Here is a 22,611-nt window from a genome sequence, read left to right as displayed (position 1 = left end):
CGGTCAAGCCTGAATTTCACATGATTTAAAATGTATAAACATTTTCAGTCCTATTATATAGATTACAGTTAGGAATGTGCCTTTCAACAAAATGCAACTATATGATATGAATCAAAAATAAGGGAACAAAAGTGAAAAAGGTATAAGTTAATTACATTGTTAAACCACCATTTTTTGTTTATGAACGAATACACTCAAAGAAATTATTCTTGTCATACTGTAATATAATGTAGTAATGTAACATATTGTAATATAAACAAAACATAAATACAATGTTTAACCTTTACCATACTGAAGAATAGCAGCTATTTTTAAATCTAACTTTTTATTATATCATTTCAAAGTGGTTTATTTGGTCTGGATTGAACTTATATCAATTTCAAAAGTTGATAGAGGTCCCTATTTTAGTTAAAACCTTCTTCATTACAAACTAGATTTTTTCATAGCTTTATAGTATCATTTTTTAAAAAACAGATAGTGATGCCATTAAAGGCAAATGTTGCAGACAATTTGGTTAGCACATTTTTTTGCTTTCTTTTGTTTGTAATGTTTTTGTTATGCATTTTTGCTTGTAGTTGGAAGGTTGTTTTGTGAGGTAAGGTTAAAGTGGAAAATTTAATGTTAAATATAATTTATATTATATCTATTACCTCTAAATGTTGACCTTCATAAGCAGCTATTGCTTTGCAGCAAGACTCTGGATCTGAATCCTGGTCTGGGGTCTTTCTGAATGGACTTTGCATGTTCTCCCTGTGCAGATGTGGGTTCTCTCTGGGTACTACAGTCTTAAATAGAATAGAATGGAATAGAATAGAAGTACTTTATTCATCCCAGCAGGGAAATTACTTCGCAGTTACAACATAGAGACAAGACACAATAACAACTACCACTGAGTAGTAGTTATAGATAAAATAAAAATAAAATATAAAATGCTGTTAATATAAAAAGCAACTTAGAGCAGTCCTTGCAAAGATTCAAAAAATGCAGATACAGTATGTATATGTAAATATATGTACAGCAAGTGTGCCACAGTGCATGACTACACAGTGCATGACTAAAGCATGACTACCAGATCAATTGGTCTCTCTAATTGTCCTTAGTTATAAAGTGTATGTGCATGGTTGTTTGTCCTGTGTGTTTCTGTGTTGCTCTATGATGGACTGACGGCCTGTTCAGGGTGAACCTCGCCTCTCGCCCAATGACCGCTGGAGATATACAAATTTATAGCTGACACTTTCACAGTACCATCAAATGTGAATCAAACCAAAACCCTGCTTCACTTGTGTACTTCCCTGTGTACATGACAGCAGAAATGCAACTCTGAACCGTTACATAACTCAATTTCCATTGTGTACTTATGGTCACATCAAAATAAAGAGTGATATGCAGAAGTGGTCAGCCAGAGGAAGCAGAGTGCAGTGGAAGGAATGTAGATGAGGTCTAGCAAAAGGCAGATGGCTCTCTAAGGCAAATACTTGACTGTCTGAACTTAACTGGTCAAAGGTCAGGTGAAAGTCTCAGCACAGACTTCTTCAGATGGTTTGAATTGTTGTCTGTAATGAATGAGAGGCAGCTCAAGGGCCCTAAAAGCTTCAAGTGCTAATCTGTAGGGATGTTTTATGTTACAGTAATTGTGCCACCCCTGTGAGATCCATATGTCAACCAAAGATGCTTTTTCCTGAGATTAAAAAGGCATAATACACAATAAACAATAATGTTAACCCAATAAATTGTAATGTTAACCCAGAAAATTATTTGCTGCCAAGTTATCTTTTAAACAGCTATGATTTATTAGTAGCTGGAGGTAAAAGATTGTGCTTTCTTCTCATGAGGATGATGGGATTCTTTTTTACTTGGAAAGCAAAACTAAGAAAGAAACATTACAGTCTGCTATTCTGTATTTTCTACCTTCCACCATATGTAAATGAAATATAACATATAATACATAACAGTAAAACACTTTAAAATCAAAATGTGGTAAATGCTAGTTGATTACTGTTTTACTATAACGTCATGACAACAGAAGTAGTTCTACAGTTGACCTGAATGTCCTGAATTTAAAGGTTTTCTAAGATGAAAAAAAAAAAAAATAAAAAAAAATAAAATATATATATATATATATATATATATATATATATATATATATATATATATATATATATATTATTTGTTCATCCAATAGCTTCTTTTGGTTTAATGATTGAGACTTAAGGAAAGCTGCTCTTGTAGTTTTAAGATCTTTCAGGTGCACTTTGTGTTTGCTTATAGATATATTTATAGTCAGCTGAGTTATGAGGTTAAATCAGTAGACAGGCCATTCATCCAGTGTCTTTCACCACTTTTTGGTTAGGGTGGAAAGAAAACAAACATATCAAAGAGGGACATCCCTCTGTCCAGCTATACTCTTCAGTTCAGTCTTGGGAATTCCTATGACATAAGGGTTATTTAATCTCTCCAGCATGCGCTTTGTCTGTCTTAGGGTCTTCTTTAAGTGGGGCATGCCTGGAAAGCTTTATACTCTATCTTTAAGGGTCCCAGGATACTTGGATATGTAATCTCTTCTACTGGAAACAAAAGCTGAATGACAGAGTTCCAGCAAAGGTGGAGGATTAAAAATGTTAAGTCTCTGAGTCATAATCTGGTACCAGGGAGCCAAAAAACTGTATATGGTTCCTTTCTTCGTTCGTAGCTTGGCATGTCTTAGTAGGTAAAGCTCCCAGGTTGAGTTGAGAAGAGGGAAGGTGGTAGGGCAATCTTAATAAAGCAAGAATCTTCTCTGAATTGTTATGGGAAAATTATTTAATAATAAGTAAAAGCATTCCAAAACTTGTCCTCTTACAGCTAATCATTTTTGCTCCGAAGAACAACTTTAAATGTCATTCGAACTTTTTATTTTTTAAATTTCCTGACAGAATTAGGGAGCTAATTCTGCTTGTAACTTGGATTTGAGTGTCGTAGGGTAACCAAAACATTAAAGGTAACCTCAGGAAACATATTTAGGCTACTGCTGCTGTATTTCTCCAACTTCCAGTGTGTTTTCCAACTGATTTCAGTTTGTTTCCAGAAATGTAAACATACTGGTATCTGCAAAATGTTGACATCCATGTCAGCTCATTTCCTGTGACACCTAGGTTAAAAGGAGGCTTTCACTAAAAACTAAACTAAACACAACATAACTCAATTCATCGCCAGCTCCTCTCTTTAATTTATGACATGCGAAGGCAAGACGCATGGCAGGAGTCAGTGTCAAAGTGTCTGCATGCCTTTGTCCTCCGTGTCTGTGGCGAGCAGATGGTGGGAGTGGACACACATGCCTGGACAGAGAGGCCTTTTTGAAGCCCTACAAACCCCACCATCTCCTGTCGCTGTTGCTGCTCCATAAAAGGCCACATGTCACCCCTGACCCCACTGGAATCCGCTCTGATTGGGGGAAAACTCTCGCAGTGACCCAGCAGGAACAATGCTAGTGGTCAGTAAAACAGAGGGAGGGATGGAGGAGGAGAGGAGGAGGAAGAAATTCCATACACCTCCTCCCCGCCTCCCTCTTTCTGTCCCTCCCTCCATACAAACCCAGAAGTCGAGTGGCGTCACAACACGGCAAGAACAAATGGGGGGCTTATTTTTCCATCTGGGGGATGAAAGGAGTTGTGTATGGAAGAAAAAACTATTCCGGCTTCAAAAACTTAAGATCTCTTCTGCGAGTGGAGCTCAGGCTTGCTGAATAAGAAGGAAGACGTTCCGGGTAAAAAGGAAGAATTCATTCCCAGTGGGTGGTAGCAGAACGAGCAACAGGAAGGTGAGAGACCCTGGAAGTTTTGAAATAACCGGCCAATAACGGGATAACTTCTGGGGCTGTCACCATCATGACCGCATCTCTTGGTATGTACACGCCCACATGAGTGGCAAAAAGCTTAAAAGTTTATTGGGCTGCCTGTTAAAGCTATGATTTCTTAGTGAAATTGGTATTTTCAGAAATTTATCTGCTTATTGTATTTATTTATTTATTTGAGCTGTACTGTTTGTCCTTGAGAAACTGCATGGAGAAGTAGGTACACAAGCCTCTGGCATCTTCAAACAACTGTAATTTTTCACCTTTTCCTAGCATTTTGCAATATTTTTAAGAACCTGTTTTTTACATCTGTTTTGTGCACATAAAAAAAAACACTTACCTCAGTCTGCATTCTCCTGGGTAGCACTGTCTGCAGCCTGTCTGGCATCTCATATTTGCTGGTAGGATGAGGTGGTTTGTTCCACTGCTGCGTTCATGATCTCATCCCGTTAAGGGCTTATTTTGGCCTCCATCGAGTGCTGATGTATTAGTGGTTAACAAAGAGGGGCCATTTCCCCCCCTTTTTATTTCTGCTCTACTGACCTTGATTGCTTTGAAAAAGCCTTTCTTGTTTTCATTGGGGTGCTTACTGTGGTGAAGGCTACCAACAGAGATGTCACAGCCAATCAAAGGCACAACACTGTCATGCAGATATTCATAGTTTAGCTGTTCTTACAGAAACACATCTTGCTTTAATTTTTGGGTTTAATGTTACTTTTAAATAGTTAAAGCCATTTATAGTGAGGAATGCAGGCCAATAGAAATGTATTTTTCCGATGAATCAGTGCAATCAATGTCCAATATTCCAAGTTGGTTATTTTTATATGGCAAATGTTTTTCCCAGCTGCAATTTTGAGACCTGGAATTAGGTTTTCATTTTCTTTAGTCATGGGCATCTATGGCCTCACTAGCTGAAGTGATCCAGCTGAAGCAGCTTCTTTCTCCTTTTGTGCTTCTATACATCTGGCGATGGAGAGATTTCAGGTGATTCAGATAGCTTACAGACCTATTTTGCTTGTTCTTGTTCTTGTATTTTACATCTAATGCTACAGGTTGCTTCAACATTTTAAAAAATTTATGGAATTGGATTTAAATACTTTCTATGCTTGTAATTGTATGGAAAACAAAATTAGACCATGAAAAGAATTTTTATTTCCAGATTTTATTCTGCATCTTATTATCTAGATATTGTGTTGTTCTTTCAGTCTTTCCTTCCATTTTCCTTTATTCTGTCCTCCCTTCTTCAACTGTTCCTTGTGCCCTCCATACCTTTTCTTTCATCATTCTTTTCTTTGTGCTTTTCTTCAATGTCTCATCTTCATTTCTTTAATTTACTCTCTGGTAACCTTTTTTCCTTCCTTCCTTTCTTAGAGGTGAAACATGATTTTTTCTCATCTAATCAGCTTTTGCAAAACCTTTCCTTCCTTCTTTCTGTCATTCCTTCCTTTCTATTTTTTCTTCCTTCCTTTCCCTCTTCCCTCCTTCCCTTTTTCCTTCCTTCAAACAGAAGAAAATCCTGGATTATAGATGCTGTTCATCTTGAGTCTTCAGTCTTAAAGTCTTAAAAAATTGCAAAGACAACTCACATCAACTTCTTAATGGAGAAAATCCACAAATCAAAGCTTTCAAAAGAAGGTAAGCTTGATGTGTTGCTGATAAATAAAAGGATCACTCACAGGTGGTTCAGAATGTGGTAAAAGTTAGAGCAGAGACAGAGCAGCTGCTTTATCTCTGTGAGACCACGCACAGCATTGGTCTCGGCACATCCATTTAATGGCTTAATGGGTGAAGACCTTAAGGCAGACTGAGGGAACTGAGCTGGAGGAAGAAGGGGATCCTTCAGATGTATATGGGGAGAATTTCCAGAGAAAGAAGATCTGGGAAACCAACTTTCTGTGTTCGGTAGAAAGACATGGACAACAGCAGAATCAAATGTATTATAATTGTAAGAATGTACAAATAACTGTAACACTGTGACGTCTTTGTGTTGTTGAGTCTTAACAGCGCTAGAGAAATTATTATGTTCTCTGTCTAGAGAACATAATAACTTTTTTTTTCTTATCTGAAGCTGCTTCTCCTGCTTATACCACTCTGATAAGTCAATATTTTTTTTCTGTAGCCGAGTAAAACAACCCGCTATTGAATGACTAGAATTCCTGAATATATCAGGAATGTGTAGGAGAGTTGTGAAAACTCAACACTTTGGTCTGTTGTTAAACAACAAATCATGAACTACAAGCAGATGCCTTTTCAGTACAGACTATTCAAAACCAGGAGATACTGTAAATTAATATTTGGTTCTTAACTTACTAACTTACTCCTCTCTCTAAACACAGTTTCCTTTATGTCCATTATGTTGAATGTATTATGCAACTTTATTTTCAGTGTTGCTTTTGTTTGCTCCCTCTTTTTGTGAATAAACCTCCCATTCTGTACATCACAGAGCTTATAGCTAACATTAAATAGACACCTTGTCCTTCTAAAGCACACCTTATTCAAATGGTTGGAGTGTGGCCTCAATATGCCTCAAAGTTCTGCAGGTGCTTACTAATGAATAATTCATTCTAAATCCAGCAAGGAAACATTTTAAAGATGGTTGTGGCCCTTCAGGTCTGGAACTGAAGAGCCTTAGATCTTTTGTCATGGACATTTTTTCACTTCTAAGCAGCTTTTGCAAAACCCACTTCTTTTTTTGCTAAGATCAGAAGTTTAAATATTGCACAAGTGTGTTTGGGAAGCAGTAGCTGATTTACCCCTGTTTTGTTTTGATTCTCATCTTTAAACATTCACTTTTTTAATGTGACAGATATAAACAGCTGTAAGATGGTCATGCGGGCTCAGTTTTAGCTTCAGTGCGAGTGCAAGTGCTTGTACCCACATTCCTGTGGTCTGTGGGCTGTTTGCCCAGCATAGCTGCTCATGTATTATTGGCTTATTATATGCCATTATTTAATTCTCTTCTTTTTGTTCAACAAGAAGTGTGATCAGATGGGAAGATCCCCAGATAACCTTCTCTTTTGATAAATAGTAACTATCTTCATGGCGAGCGTGAAGGTATGCCCCTTTTGTAGTCAGAGCCATGGTACCATCACTCTGCGATGCAGAAAGTATGTGCATGTGTTGTGGGCTGGGGCTGTTGCTGGTGGTGATTGGCAGACGAGCCCACATGGGTCAGTGCCATCTGGAAAAGGTTTTTCATAAGTTGACCGTAAACTTTGTGAGAGGCTTTGTGCTCACTCAAAGTGAAAAGAAATCTGTGCAGTTTCAATACTGGAGTTCTTGTTGTGAATGTGAAACGGTCTTAATTTTGGACACTGCAATGCATTTACTGTGAAGTTAAAATAACTAAATTGGATGATTTAGAAGAAGTAGGACTTTTGCAAATTTTCAGCTTACTTCATTTAAAAAAAGTAAATGTAAAATGGCTTGCAAAAGTTTTAATTCAGTGAGAAACTTGCATTATATTTTATGTGATCAACCAACACAAGGTGTTACGTAATTGTCAAGTGGACTAAAAACAATGTGAGGCTTTTTAACATTAAAGACTAAAAGATTTGGGATCCATATGTAATCAGACCCCCAAAACCGCTGCTCAGCTGCAAGTGTTTGAGGACATGTCTCTACCAGTCTTCTTTTAAAAACATCTGTAGATTGATCACATTGGAGAGTGTCTGTGAGCATCAAATCTTAAGTCATTCTACAGTTTACATAATTCATTTAGTAAAAGAAAATAACACATGGTCTATGCTGCAAGATGGCACCAACACCTTGTCTTATGAGTTATTTGCTCATCACTGAGGCAGCAGGTTTGGTAGATATGTCATCTGGCAGGATAAGCAGCAGATGTGACAAACACCAGTGAGGAAAATGATCCATGGGAACTCAGAGAAAAGAAGAAGCTCAGCTGCTTTCCAGGAGCAATCCCAAGAGAGAAAAAAGTGACAGAGACTGTGGGAATGTTTGAGGAATTGTGATGCTCTCCTCCCCTTTGGTTTAATGTGTTTCCTACGAGCATCAACAGCAACAACTTTCCAAGCTGCATATAAGCCCTAAGACAAGTGATGTATCCGGGGATTTATATAAAATCCATTCTTTATTTTAATTTATACTATTCTAATGAATAATAAAAGACTAATTAGTCATAATTTAAATAATTCATGTATTCATGAAGGTATCTTTTTTATTTCACTTAAACTAGGTCATCAATTTGAAGGCAAAGCTGAGTTGCGATTTGAGGTTAGATCTTTTACAAGTAGAAAAGTCCAATACAAAATGTAGCTAAATGTAATTTCCAAAAAACAAAATAATACAATGAACTGCTAAAACAGGCAGTTTATGCAAATAACCTCAAAATGCTTCGCTTGAATAAAACGTCTGATTTGCCGTCATGCCACACTGTTCTGCTGAAGGACTGGGGTTTGACAACCAAAGAATCCTAACACTAAAATCTAAAGCACAAAGTGTTTGAATCTACTTTATACAATTGCTTTTCACGTGTGCATGCGATGTTTATACAGACTAAGTACACAAGAGCATTATGTGTATTGCATTATGTGCATTCGGTGTTAGTGTTATTATGAAATCCCCTCGAAATGATGTTGCCTGTTCAGTTAACACAGCTGGCAGCGAGTTAACTCCTGCACCTCCTGCACTGCAATAGAGACACAGAGCAGAAGTCGGGAGGAAGGAGGGGGTGAAGTGAGGAGGCTCAGCAGGCCAAACAACGAGCCCTTTATAATGAATGACTGTTTTCCCCGTGACTCATGGTGCTTCACGATCCTGTTCTTTAGCTTGAGGAGGCTCGTCTGTGTGTTTGCGGAATGACACAATCAGGACGTCATGTTTGCATGTATGTCCTGACAGCCCCACACCAGTTCAGCTTCTGCTTCGTACAAAAGCACATCTTGCAATGCAGGATCTGCTGATTTCAACGGCAGATCTGAAAAATGAAGCTATTCATTGCTGCTTATATCCCTTACAGAACAATCCTTATGTGTGAGAAGTTTGTACTGTAAAACATGACAAATGTGTTTCTATTCTCTCCAACTATAATCTATAAGCTATAAAAAGTATTAAATTGATTCTGCTTTCTCTTTGTCCTTTGCTCAGAACCCAGAGGTTTCCTAGATGGCATAAACCACTCTGGTGGTTCTACAGACGGAGATCTGTTCCGGTCGGACGTGCCTGTCACACAGAGGATCTTTGGCTCCATGAGCTCAGTGTCAACTAGCAGCCCCCTCCAATACACAGACAGGTGAAAATCTTCAAAATAAAAAGACGTTTCTGAGTCATAAAGTGAATATTTATTTTGTGATTTTTTCCAGAAAGGAGATGCCGATCGATAAGGGTTGGAAAATAGTAAATAATCCAGAATGTGGTGATCCATATACACTGTTGCAGCGTTCACATGCACCAAGGACTAGAATTTAAAACAGGAATAGTCACATTTTGACAGTCGCCTCTCGCAACAATGTTGATTTTATGGTGCTTAGATGCACCCTGGCTAATTAGATTGAGGAAAAAAAACAGTGAGTAAATGAAGTATAAGAAGGAAAAAATAAAATACATGTAGGGTTGACAAAGAGAGATATATCCAGTTTTAAGGACTGCTTATAAATGTAACTTTTTAGTCTTTGTTAATCATGTAGTAGTTTATTTAGCAACTTGTTTTTATTTAACACTGCACAATAATGCAATGTCAAAGATTGCCATTGCGGTATTTACTAAAACACCGCTCTCTGGGAGCTTTAGTATCTAAGTCAATAAAATTTACATCAAGCGTGGGCATAGAGTTCAGACAAAGTTCATCCGACTGAGCAAATATGTTACTGGCATGCACAGATGCAATCCATGACATGATGTAAATGCATTTGAAACATAATAGCTTACCAAATATCTTGTCCAAGCATTCCTTTACAATTAGAGTTCAGCACACTCTGATGCAGCGATGACCTTTGTGCTTTGATATCTTTCATATAGATATTGATTGTTCCTCTTGCATACATCAAAGTAGAATCCGGCTCAAACAAAAGACGAATTCTTTCAGCTACTCCAACTTCTATTCAAATATGTCTTTTATCTTAGCAAAAAACCAAATATAGAAGTGTTATTACCCCCACATTGCAAAATAAAACCATTCTGGTTTTATGACTTATGGTTATAAACAGGCTTCCCCATTCCTGGACCAGCAGTAGTCCAGGTTCTTGAAACAGAGCCCGTTGGCCCTGTTGATTCATGCAGCTGATTATGATCTGCAGCTTCAACAGAAATTCAAATTCATCAGGCTGTTTTCAGATGTGTCTGTGAACCTTTGGCCTCTGCAGCTTCACATATCTTACCTGAGACAAAGTGGTTGTTTCCATGGTCATTCAACTCAAAGGGTTTGACACGATACTTTTATGCTGTGCACAGTCATAAGAGAAGGCTTAAAATATAAAATAAAGTCCTGACATTATAAACAGCTTAAATATTATCAGAATCTTTACTGACAGTACAGACTGTGGCTATAACATTCTGCATGCATGGATTATTTGTATGTGTGTTTTAAATTCATATCACCTAAAGCCTGAATATTTGTGTCGGAGAACTGCACCCACAACCCAGCTCGGTTTATTTTCTTCTACAGCCCTCCTAAGCAGGGAATCTGTGTCAAGGGTTTCTCCAATTTTAGATAGCTTCTTAAATTATTATGTGAAAAAATATTTCAATCCATATTGTGTCTTTATCTTTACTTGCAGCTCCACTCCGCCTCCTGTGTGGCACAACCGGACACCAAACTCTTTGAACTCGCCGTATCCTCCACAATCTACACCCCCGCTACTTCTCAGCTCTCCTAATGCTCACAGTTCCCCGCGGGGCGCTCAGAGGGGCCGGGGAGGGAGCTCAGGGGACCGCAGTGGAACCAACAGCACAGACTTGTCCTCGTTGTTGTTATTGGGAAACGGTGGCCTGGAGCACAGCCTGCTGGAAGCCGTGGAGGGACTCGGGAATCTGAATCTTGGGGGAGATGCAGGGATTGCTCCCCTACTGCCGGAGAAGAGAAGAACAGGTGAGGTGGGAGAGCTGGGCTCACGATCCCCCTCTCTGAGCGGGTTCTCCAGCCCGCGCAGCGGCAGCAGCCTCAGTATCCCTCTGTCGTCGTCCCTGACCTCAGATCCGTTCAGAGGACTTAGTGGGGCCTCGTCACCCGGAGCAGGTACTATTAAGTCTTATTTGGTCTCAATTCGGCACCGCATTTGATTTGTTTTCTTCTGATCTGTGTTTATTAAACCCAAATTATATTAAAACTCTACTTAAGGTCCTATTCTTATGTTCTCCAAAAATATCATGACGTGTACTTGTAGGTAAAACTTTTAGCAACATAAGTTTTCCAATAAAGTATGTAAGGTGAACAAAGCACAATAAGTTAGGGGAAGAGAGAATCCTGCCACTTCTTTTCTTGTCTTTTACTTGTCTAAGACATAAGTCATACATCTTTATCCTCTAGTTTTGCTGACTTGTTCAATCCCTTAAATCTTACCTAAAAAAGATTCTGGTTTTGTTGGCTTTATCTGACTGTAATCTCCAGCTTTCACTGGAGCAGTTCACAGCCGAGTGTGAAGGGATTAGGCTCAGTGCCTCCAAATCCGAGACCACGGTCTTTAGCCAGAAGTAGAGGTGTTTTAAGTATCTTGGGATATTGTTCACGAATAAGGGAAAAATGGAGAGGGAGATCAATTGTTGCAGCCTTTGCTGCAAGGTCTGTACCAATCTGTTGTAGTGAGCAGAAAGAGAGAGCTGAGCAGAAAGGCAAGAGGCTCTTCTTTTACTGGTCGATTTAAGTTCCTACCTTCGTCTGTGGTCACAAACTTTGGGTAGTGACCAAAAGAAGGAGATCGCAGACACACATGACTGAATAAGATGCCTCTCTCGGGTGTTTGGGCTATTGATTATTAATCAATAGGTTAATCAAGTAACCTATTGATTATTTGTTGTTGATTATTTAGAAGACAAGTATTTTGTCAGCTGTTTAAAATGCAATTTGAAAAATGGCAAGCATCTGGGTGTTGGCTTGGTCTTGATTTGGACTCTTCTTAATCAGTAAAAATGCATATTAATTAAAACAAAAAACTTCTATAAATGAGTTGTAAAATTGCAGACAAATGAGGCAAAATAGCTTCAGAAGAAATCCTCATATCTATTTAATAATAAATGACTTTTTTGAAAAGTGCCAAATTTAATTTGACTTGATTCAGAGTGGGACACAAATATCCAGAAAGCTCCAGAAACCATGGTCTTCTTACAGTAGAGATGAAAATGATTTTATCTTTAGTGGTCAAAGGACTAGATTACTTCATTATTTTTATTATTATTTTTTTTTAAGAAGAATGTCCCAAATAAAAAGTTTTAGTGCACTTCCTCAGATAAAAGACAGTGAAACTTAAAGTCAAGTGAAATAAAATAATAAAAAAAAAGTCTGCCCAGATAGAGCATAACATATATTTTCTGTAAATTTCAAAAGGGTGTCAATGACCCTGAATGCCGTCAATTTAACATGTTTGATCATTTGTGTTAAAATGAAAATGATCCCAATTCACCACCTGTCCAGACTTTGAGAATCTGTCTGATCTTTCCTCCTCATTTTACCCATCATCACCATCCTGAAACTTAACGCCAAGCTCTGATTTGTGCCCCACAGACTCTGGCAGTAAGCAGGACACTGTGAAGTTTGTTCAGGACACGTCCAAGTTCTGGTACAAGCCCGACATTTCCAGAGACCAAGGTAAATATTGGCCTTGGAGCAGAAAGCCAGGCGGCTACCAGTGAGCGTATAATACACCTCTGTGTAAAGTTTTTTTTCTTCCTCTTTCAGTATGAATGTGATTTTAACTTTATCCTTTCACTGCTTCCTCCCTATGTTGACCTTCTGATTAGCCATCGCAGTGCTGAAGGACAAAGAGCCCGGTTCGTTCATCGTCAGAGACAGCCATTCATTTCGCGGGGCGTATGGACTGGCCATGAAGGTGGCCACGCCTCCTCCCTCAGTGGTACACCACAGTAAAAAAGGTGATTGGATTACCTTAGAACGAATGCATGGTTTTGTAATTTTATAGTGGATCTTGGATGTGAAAAATCATAATAAGGAACCATTTAAAATCTTTTTTCACTTTTAATTATCAACACCTTACCTAGCACTTTGTTGAAGTATCTTTTGATTGAATTTTAGCATTCAACCGACAGTTTGTGATCCTGACTTGTCAACATTTACCCACTCTCAGTTTGAAACTCCATCAGATTGGGAGGAAATCTCTTTTTTAAATGGTGCAGCAGATTTTCTGTAAGGTCTAATTCTGGACTCTGGCTTGGATTTTCTTCTAGTTTATTTTTTTCTATAACTTTTATAACTTAAATCCATCTTTCTCTTCAACTTGTTAGACAACAGCTTCTAGTTTTGGAATAAAACTTGTTCTTATTTGAAGCTGTTTGTGACTTCATCCTTCTTGACAAAAAGATAAACAACAAAACCACTGTCCCATCTAATGGAAATCCACAGCATGATGCTGCCTCCTCCATGTTTGAGTGTGGCTATGGTGATCTTTTGTGTATGTACAACAAGGTACCAGTAGAAATTGTGACCCAAACATTAAAGTTTGTCTTCATCAGACTATGATGCATCTTTCTACTCAGTTTTTATTGAACATTTAAAAACTATCTGCCCCATTACTCCAGAAATGTGGCAAATAAAGAAAACTCATCCCGGAAATTCCAGCAGCTTCCACTTTTTAAAGCTTCTTTGTGTAATGAGAATCTTTATTTTAAACATTAAAAGAATATGTTCTAAGATATTAAAGTTAATATAACAATTTTACTTGTAAATGTAGTTTTCTTTTTCTTCTTAAATTCTGTTTTTGTTTTCAGTGGGAGATCTGTCCAGCGAGCTAGTGAGGCACTTCCTGATTGAGTGTACACCTAAAGGAGTTCGTCTTAAAGGCTGCCCCAATGAGCCGTACTTTGGTGAAAATAATTTTCCAAGATTTTTTTTTTCACTATATACTTGATTAAATAAAAAAAAAATAGCTACAGATTAAACCCAAGATTTTGAAATGGTTTTCTACCCCCCTCTACTGGTGGTAAAGACAAATTGCAGCTGTCCTTATGTGTTTTAATAACATTGAATTTTTCACAGGAAGCCTCACAGCTCTGGTGTGTCAGCACTCCATCACCCCTCTGGCTCTGCCCTGTAAACTCATCCTGCCTGATAGAGGTAAACATTCACAATTTATCCTGAAGGCAGAGCTGAGAGTTTACCTTCTGTGTCTCAGTCAAAACTTAGATTACATTTTAGTCTGTGTTGTTACTGTAGAGTGCTTCCTTATTTTATTATTATTTTTTAAATTTAACAATAACTTCTGTGAAATATTTTTACTTTAAAACATTTTAACAAACATACTACCTATTTGTTTGCTTACAGAAACCAGAAATAATTTTAGTAATTCTATCACACATTAAACATGTTAGATTTCCTGCCAGACAGGAAAATTTCCTAAGACACTTTTCAGGATAAAGTTAATCAGTTTCCATGATGTTTATTTTATTTCTTCTTGACCTTTATGCTTTATTGTGACTCATGTGTGACATCATTGCTGTTTATGTCCATTAGATCCTTTAGAGGAGCTGAATGACGCATCGACACAGACAACAACAAACTCAGCAGCTGAACTTCTCAAACAGGGTGCAGGTAAAACATTTACTGATAATAAAGTTGTCTTTTAAAGTAACAGACATTTGTGCCTATGTTTGGTGAAATACTCATTTAATGTGTTTTTGGGTGTTAGCGTGTAACGTGTGGTTCCTGGGTTCTGTGGAGCTGGAGTCTCTGACGGGTCAGCAAGCGGTCCAGAAGGCAACCACACTGACACTCTCCATGGACCCTCCACCTCCCTCCACCGTGGTCCACTTCAAAGTGTCGGCTCAGGGAATAACGCTCACAGACAACCACAGGAAGTGAGCATTTGATTGGCAACATTTTGACAATAGAATTGTCACAGTTAGGAATAAGTAAATGACTTGGTTGCTGAAAGGTTTTGTCCCAAAGTTGACTATTTCTTGATTTTATTGTGTGATTTACAACTTTTATTTGAGTCTTTCAGTTGTTTTTCATAAGACAACTGAAAGAATATTGGATATTCATTTAATATTTATTCATAATGATTGAATATGTGCATTCATGTTGAATGGCACATAATTGTAAATATGGGTAAAAATCAGAGCAACACTTGAAAATACTAAACTGTCATGATTGAAAATGCTAATTCTGAATGGTTTATTTATTTATTAATTATTTTTGCTAAGTAAGACTATAATGTTTAAAACATATATAGTATAGTATAATATGATGTGCTTTATAGTGTTATATCTGTTATGTGATAACATATTGAGCTTTATTTTTATTTTTTACAGTTGTACTTAATTTTCATAGTTTTGGGTTTTCATAAAGGATGCACAGAAACTCAGATTAAGGTAACTGCAAAAAAAACATAAAAACAACTGATGTGTTGCTGTGTTTGACTCTGTAGGCTGTTCTTCAGGAGACACTACACTGTGAACACAGTTATATTCTGTTCTCTGGACCCACAGGGAAGGAAGTGAGTAATTTCACCAGTCTTACAGCAGCCATGACCTCCAAATGAGATCTAAAATCTGCACCAGTTAGTAAAGTTAATAACAGTCACTGATCATTAATAAATAGCTGCAAATCAATTCAGTGATTTGAAACACACCTGGCTAAAAAAAAAATTCAACAAAGAAATTATTTGAAGCTGTGCCATTATGTTGAACATACATTTTTTTTGCTCCTTTACATTCTCCATTAAGTAAGATTTTTTGACTATTGTCAGAAACAGTTGATAGCATTTGTTGCCTCAAAGTTTGCCTAAAGGAGATATTATGTTCAGGTGGCAGTTATATTCTCACATAAGGCCAGGTTGTGTTAGTTATCTTTCTGCCCTTAATCAATCATCATTTAAAAAGTTGCATTAATTTGTCAGATCTTAAAATTTGCAAATACGGAACTTTTAAAGGGACAAATTGTTTTTTTAATGGCACAGTAAGCTTAATAATGGCAACCTCCTTGCTGTAACTACTTGTAACAGTGCTACGCATGCACAAATACATCATTATCCCAAAAAATATGTAACAGCCTTTTTATTCTGGTGTGAAGGAATTTTAAGGTTTCAACTCTGGCATGTAAATAATCTTACAAAAATATTTTATTACAGAAGTGATAATATAAGTGATAGAGAATAAAATTAATTCTTGCTCATAAAATGCCTTTCCCTCCCTCAACATTTACCGTAAATGAGTTTATGCTGCAATTTATTTTAACCTGGCTCGGTAAAGACTGTAACAATTTAGTTACTTCAATAGTACACAATGCTAGATGCTTTATTAATTTTATTGTAATCCATCTCTATGATTCCTGATGTCAATCGTGGTTTCTGTCCTAAATAGGTGGACAAGAGACAGCGTCTCCACAGCCAAGTACGTTTATTCTTGACAAGTCTTTGTGATGAGCATGTGCCATGTTGTTTGTTTTTTGCCTTCATACAGAGTTTTCTTATTTCTCATTTTTGAGCTTGATGTACTTTAGCCACTCTTAAATGATTTTAATTTATTATACCAGGAATTAATCTTAAAGACAAAGACAAAAGCAATAATTCAAATGAAAGCAAAGGTTCATTTTCAGTAGCCAAAGGTTCCTTAAACAGTATGATTCAATCCCAGTATTTGACACCAGTTTTTATTGCTTTATAATTAAGGCAGACATTTAGTAAATAAGATTCTTAATGTGATTTGACACACTAATTCTTTTGAACTATTATTCAAAGAAATCATTTTTGAACTACTTTTTGGGACTTTATTCAAGTTGTAGATTCATCTAAATTTTAAATCCTTTTAGACAGCTTTAGTTGTCATCAGATCTCCAATAAAAAAACAATGTTAGCATGAAATTCATGTATAAGATATTAAACTAACATAAACATAACTCGAATGTGGTGCCGTAATAGCTCAGTTGTATGTTCCTGTGCAAATTGTTTCAGAGTAGTTTTTCTATGTCATCAGGCAGGTAGAGGAGTGATTTTCTTTTGTTTTTAATTTTGCAAACATTGCAGGCTTATTTATATTATACTGTACACTGCTGAAAAAACAAAACAAAACAAGAAAAAAACATAATCCCTTTATTTTAAGTTAATCATTTGTTTTCCTCCTTCCAGGATTTTTGGATTTGTTGCCAGAAAATCTCAAAGTGAAACTGAAAATGTATGCCATCTGTTTGCTGAGCATGACCCTGAGCAGCCGGCAAGTGCCATCGTCAACTTTGTCTCAAAAGTCATGATTGGATCTCACAAAAAGTGATGGGACAAGGAGATGATCTGCTGCATAAAGAGAACCTGAGGCAAGGATCAAATCCCTGTTGTTGAGTCATTTCACAATTATGGCTAAGTTGAAAAGCCAAAAAAACTTTAATCCCTGACACTCCACGCTGGATTCTGTTGGTTCTTTCTGCAAAATGATTTGTGCCTGCACTGCATGATGCTTCCAGAGGAGGGAGCCAAGACTCTGATATCGTTGTTCTTACATTGTTGGACAGACTCTTTGCAAAGTAAAGTGTTGACGTGCCTTCCAGCTTTGAAAAAACACTGAATACGAAAGTATAGGCAAGATTTTCCAGATTTTTAAACTATTTTATAATTTAAAGGAATAAAAATATATTTCTTAAAACTAACTTACTAAAATTATATTAGTTTTTACATTAATGGCATAATAAAAGTGGGTGTAGTCATCAAGTTGTCACTATTTGCCTCATCATACTTATCAGATCCTTAGTTTGACATTTTCTGCCGTATTGTATATTTGTTCTACAATTTCATGTATAATCTTTTGTTTCCTCAAAAGATTTGCCATTCCTAGCTACACATATTTTAGTTAATTTTTATTGTGTTCAAAGCATATTTTTCCAGGCGTATGAAACTGCCACTCAGGGAAAACAAAAAAGAAAAAACAGATCTGAGCTAGCTTTTATTTTAATTATACCTGAAATTAATTTTCATGTTTTAACAATAATAATAATCCACCTATTTCTACATATACCGTATATATATATACATATAGTTCTAGCAATATAATTTTCATATTTGTACAGTATAATTTATTCTGTTAATCCATGTAAAATTAGCTACAAAGTGGTATATGTATATATACTGTTACAACATTATGGTAAAAATGTGAAAATAAGTGCTCCATGTTTCTTTTACCTGAGTGGCAGCTCCACACTTCTGTCCAAATTATCAGTGAATATTTAGACAACAATGACATAAATATCTAAGATGAAAGATTTTAATCTGAATTTGAATTGTCAAGTTTCTTTGATGAGCTTTTGTAAAATTAAAAACAAAGGTCTCTTAACCAAACTGTATTTTTATAACACTGACATTAATTCTATACAGTAGTGAAAAACATTAAAACATAATTTGTACCTCAGTTTGAGAGTTTTTGGCAGATAAACAGATCTGCAGCTCTAACCACAGCTTTCTGGTAACCACAGGACAATTAATTTCAATCAAAATGAATAACGACCAACATCAGAAAAGCAACGGTGTGGTTGTACTTAAGATGTATTCTGTATTACAATAGTCATCCTTCATTAAAGATGTTTAAAAATCTTTTTGCCATGCTATTTTGTGTATTAACACATACTGTACATTAGGATTTCATATAACGGTCACTTTTTTATTGTTCTACTATATGTTTGTACTATATGTTCCTAATATCTAAATACAAGTTTGTTTTATTCCCTTTTCTAGTCTGATTCTCAATTTTTTTTCTTTAATTTATAATTGTGTTGAACTACACTTTTATCATCTGCAGCATTATTTATAGCAAACAGTTGAGTATGTGGGCTATGCAAAAGGTCTTCTCAAATTTTTCCTGCCAATTCCAAACTGCTTTTGGTGGAGGCAGTGTCATGATGTGGGACAGCATCTCTCCTAATGGAAATATAAGGCCAGTCATCAATGGCTATGACCTCAATGCAGAAAATATTGAGACTGTATTCTGCCACCAGTGACAAGATTAGATCTCTACTCTTCAGTGACAAACTCCGTCTTTCAAGTTAGCGATGCTCACCTAGACAGAATAACATTTAGCAGAAACTGTGCCTTCACAACTTGGGAGTGAAGAGGACGCAATGCACTGTCAACCATCCTCAACACAGCCCCACTAAACACTTATGGTTTTAGCCTGCGTGTGTGCTTCACGCCAAAGGGACCAACACAGCCACATTGGTAGACTTGTGTGACAAATGTTGGTTGAGGAATGTTACTCCATTCCACGGAAAAGTGTGACCAAGCTGATGAATAGCATTGGAAGGAGGTGCCAGGCTGTGATGAACCCCATGATCGGGGTGGGAGAGGTGTAGGGATTCATCTTGTAATTGGTAGGTTACTGGTTCAAATCCCCGCTCTGATCTTCTCAGTCATCGTGTCCTTTTCAGCATTTTCTTCTGTCTGCTTGCTCTATTCAGTGTGTGAATGTCTGTATGAGTTATATGACTGCAGTGTATAGTGCTTTGGAGTCCTTGGACTTGATAAAGCACTGTACAAGTGCAGGCCATTTACATGGTTTTCATGTGTGGTTCTCCTGTAAACCAAGGCCGACCAATTAATTATTCAATCCAATAAATGATGTGGAATGAGCCAGTTGGCATTAGCAGGGAATATTTGACAAGTTTATCTTAGAGTTTTATGGTTTAATGTTGTGATAAATTCAAAAGAAAACATGTAAATGTTTAAGGGCTAAAGGAGCATACTAATTTAAACTATCTATATTTATTTATTTATTTTTTTGTAGAAATAAAATGTCTTGAAATTGCTATTTGGTTAGTTTTGTGTGAACTCTTCTTTTAATAGAGTGCTGTAATTTACAATTTTACCAATAGATGGCAGTCAGAAGCCACTTTTTGCATATACTAAAACAACTATAATGTATTTAACTTTTTTCCTGGTTTGTAGTTTGCAGCCACTATGGATTCATAGCAAGGACCAGCAGGAGGAGAATCAGGACGAATCTGCTCATGCGTAGAGAACCACAGGCTTCCTAAGCAACACCAGAAAGACTGTCTCCATGTTTGTGTGTGAGTGATAACGAGAATGTTCTGGAGTGCACATGACAGATGATGGGGGTTGGGAGTTTAATGCCTGATGCATCCTGCAGGTGCCTTGCGGATTGAGTGATGGGACATCTGTCCCCAAATCAGTAGATAGCAGTTCTGAATGAGGCTTTTTTTTCCAGGATCCTGGTCTCTGCAGGGAGCCCCGGGGATCTGGAAGTGGGACAGAGATGTGGCGATGTATTGGTATCCTCCAGTCCTGCCTGGCCTTCGGGGGACAGCATGGACAAGGGGGGTGTGCAGTGATGGTGTGTGTGTGTGTGTGTGTGTGCGAGAATGAGGGGTGGGGGTAGCTTTCGTTGGTGGATGACCTCACCATTACGGGAAACTTTCCCACAGCCTGAACACAAAGAAGGCCGTCAAAAGGTAAAAAGAATGAGAAAGAATAGAAATTTAACACAGTGTGTAAAAGAAGGAAGAGCAGTTAGAGGATGGGAAAGAGGTTGTTTCGGAGGGGGAGTCGTGTTGCCTTTACAGGGTTCAGAGATTCTCTGGGTTGATAGAGGTTCTGCCTTCCCCCCTCACACAGCCTGAGTCTGTCCTCAATCTGCTGAGTCACCTATCGCCATTTTCTGCCCCTCCATTTGCACTTCCTGCTGCACTTCCTGTCAGACAGCACACCAGCACCTGGTGGCAAAGTGGTTTTCACAGCCGCCGGCCAGAGCTTCTGGACAACATCACATTCCTGGCATTACTTGCTGCGAATGGTGTTTGGAAATCCAAAGGCCGGCTTCCGTTTGGGAATGCCTCCCTCACAGAGTCCCTCTCAGCCTCTGATCCCTGGTCTCCTCTCATTTTATTTGAGTTAGCTATTTAAAGCCCGTGCTAAGTACGCTGCTGGCTGTAACGGGGGGTGGGGGAGCAAACACACACACACTCCGTCTCACACGCTAAAACCACAACGACCCACAAATAATCCCACTCCTATTTTTAAGTTAGTGGGCTGAGGGGGGATAGTGCCTGCAGGGCTGCCTGAAGAAAATTACAGATTTTCCTTTAGTTTTCATGTTATGCTTAAAATAAAAGCTGATCAGAGCTAAACTAAAGCAACATCACTAAATATTTACTTTTGGACAGTTCTAAAGTGAATCAATGATTAAAAAAAAAAACTTCAGAGGGGCTGCTTCATTTACCAGCTTGAGGAGCAGTGATGATTTAGTAAGCTTTTTACACTTAAAACAGTTGCCTATTTTTACACACAGTAATTTCTGAATGTATTTGACAAAGAAGCACAGTTTAAAGGTAAGTTTATTGAAAAGCGCATTTTTACTGGACAAACATTTTTTTTTTTAGGAACAAGAGTAGTTTCCCAGAACATTTTAATTACTTTGGCTGGTTTTTAAATGCATTTCCATTCAGGAGTACAAAACAGAGTCATTTAACCAGAATACTAAAGGCATCACCAAAACAATTTATTAACAGACTCAAAACCTATTCGTATAATCATCTACCCACAATTAGTCACTTTATCTATTAAATGGGCAGTGTTATGTCTTTTCCAGGCACATAGGGGCATTTATGGCACTTTTTGCATATAATCTTTCTCAGATAATGAAATTTAACCTGCTCAGTTCTGCCTATTTTGAGCCTCTTTCAGACTAAGCAGTTCCAGAGCCTCTTGTCACTTTAAATCCAAACAAGCTGCTGCTGGTCACCCCCCATCACCTCCACCCAACATTTACACTGGCGTTTATATCCGTGAAAATAGCTGCAGACAGATGCACAATTGTACAATGGTCCAACTTCGAAACCTGAGTGAGACCCAAAAGCAGAAAAAGTGGAGTCTCCTGCACAACGATCAAGGATCCAGGAGCAGTTTCTGAATGGTAAGTAAAAAACAAAACACTTGTCTTTTCCAGCAGCCATTGTACAATGCTGCTGACCAGCTGACCAAAAGTGCTTGACCTCTGCTTGGGTTGCTAGGTGAGTTGGACTGGGTTTGCTAGGTAGCAGTGCAGTCCACCGATTGTGACTTAATATCCGGGAAGTTGTCAAAACAGCTTGTTCTCCTAGACACAAAAAGACAACTTTCATATTGCCATAAAACAGCTAAATGCTTTTATTTAGGAATTTGATTGTTTCTAGAAACAGTAGCGTTCCACATGAAAGAAAACAAAAACGCACAAAGTGAATTTTCTACAACAGGTCCCCTTTAAGGTTGGCAATAGCACCAGACCTTTATAAAGTAAAGCCTGCAAGATGTGCCATTTTGGAAGAATAACTACACACTCATGCTGCAGCAGTGTTTTTGCACCATACCAACTTAAAATCTTTGAAAGAACAACAATAGCAGGCAGTTGTGGTTCTTTTGATCTGTAATTCAGAACATCAATAATTTTAAATACTTTAACTTTGCTGGTTACATTTTATTATAAAAGCTGAGATGAAAACTCTACCCTCTGTGTGTCCAACGTCATGGAGTTGTAAAAGCGGAAATCTGTATTTTCCTTCATAAAATGTTTCCACTAACGTTGGTGTATTGTATAAAAGTCTTTGTATGCAAACCATGTAAAACACTGTGATTTGAAGCATGGTCGGTTGGGTCTAATTGTTTTGTTTGCAAACAAGAATAAAG

General features: G+C 37.5%; 1 protein-coding gene across 4 annotated transcripts in view; it reads left to right on the top strand.

Moving 5' to 3' along the window:
- LOC102232875 (tensin-3-like) overlaps positions 1-18,666 on the top strand; it is a 45,277-nt gene extending 26,611 nt beyond the window's left edge. For 3 of the 4 annotated variants that reach the window (XM_023340247.1, XM_023340246.1, XM_023340248.1), the window contains 11 exons: positions 8,939-9,083; positions 10,567-11,024; positions 12,507-12,590; positions 12,743-12,874; positions 13,727-13,822; positions 13,995-14,072; positions 14,469-14,546; positions 14,644-14,812; positions 15,385-15,453; positions 16,319-16,348; positions 17,083-18,666. In XM_023340247.1, coding sequence (XP_023196015.1) covers positions 8,939-9,083; positions 10,567-11,024; positions 12,507-12,590; positions 12,743-12,874; positions 13,727-13,822; positions 13,995-14,072; positions 14,469-14,546; positions 14,644-14,812; positions 15,385-15,453; positions 16,319-16,348; positions 17,083-17,224 — 1,481 coding nt within the window. In that variant the 3' untranslated portion in view covers positions 17,225-18,666. Of the gene's footprint in view, positions 1-8,938; positions 9,084-10,566; positions 11,025-12,506; positions 12,591-12,729; positions 12,875-13,726; positions 13,823-13,994; positions 14,073-14,468; positions 14,547-14,643; positions 14,813-15,384; positions 15,454-16,318; positions 16,349-17,082 lie in introns of those variants that run through there. The other variant, XM_023340249.1, reaches the window with a different exon arrangement.
- Positions 18,667-22,611: the final 3,945 nt, after the last annotated feature.

Source organism: Xiphophorus maculatus, chromosome 9 (genome assembly GCF_002775205.1).
Source record: "Xiphophorus maculatus strain JP 163 A chromosome 9, X_maculatus-5.0-male, whole genome shotgun sequence".
Lineage (NCBI taxonomy): Eukaryota > Metazoa > Chordata > Actinopteri > Cyprinodontiformes > Poeciliidae > Xiphophorus > Xiphophorus maculatus.
The sequence above is the reverse complement of the archived record's forward strand: the minus strand, read 5'-3'. Positions and strand labels throughout refer to the sequence as shown.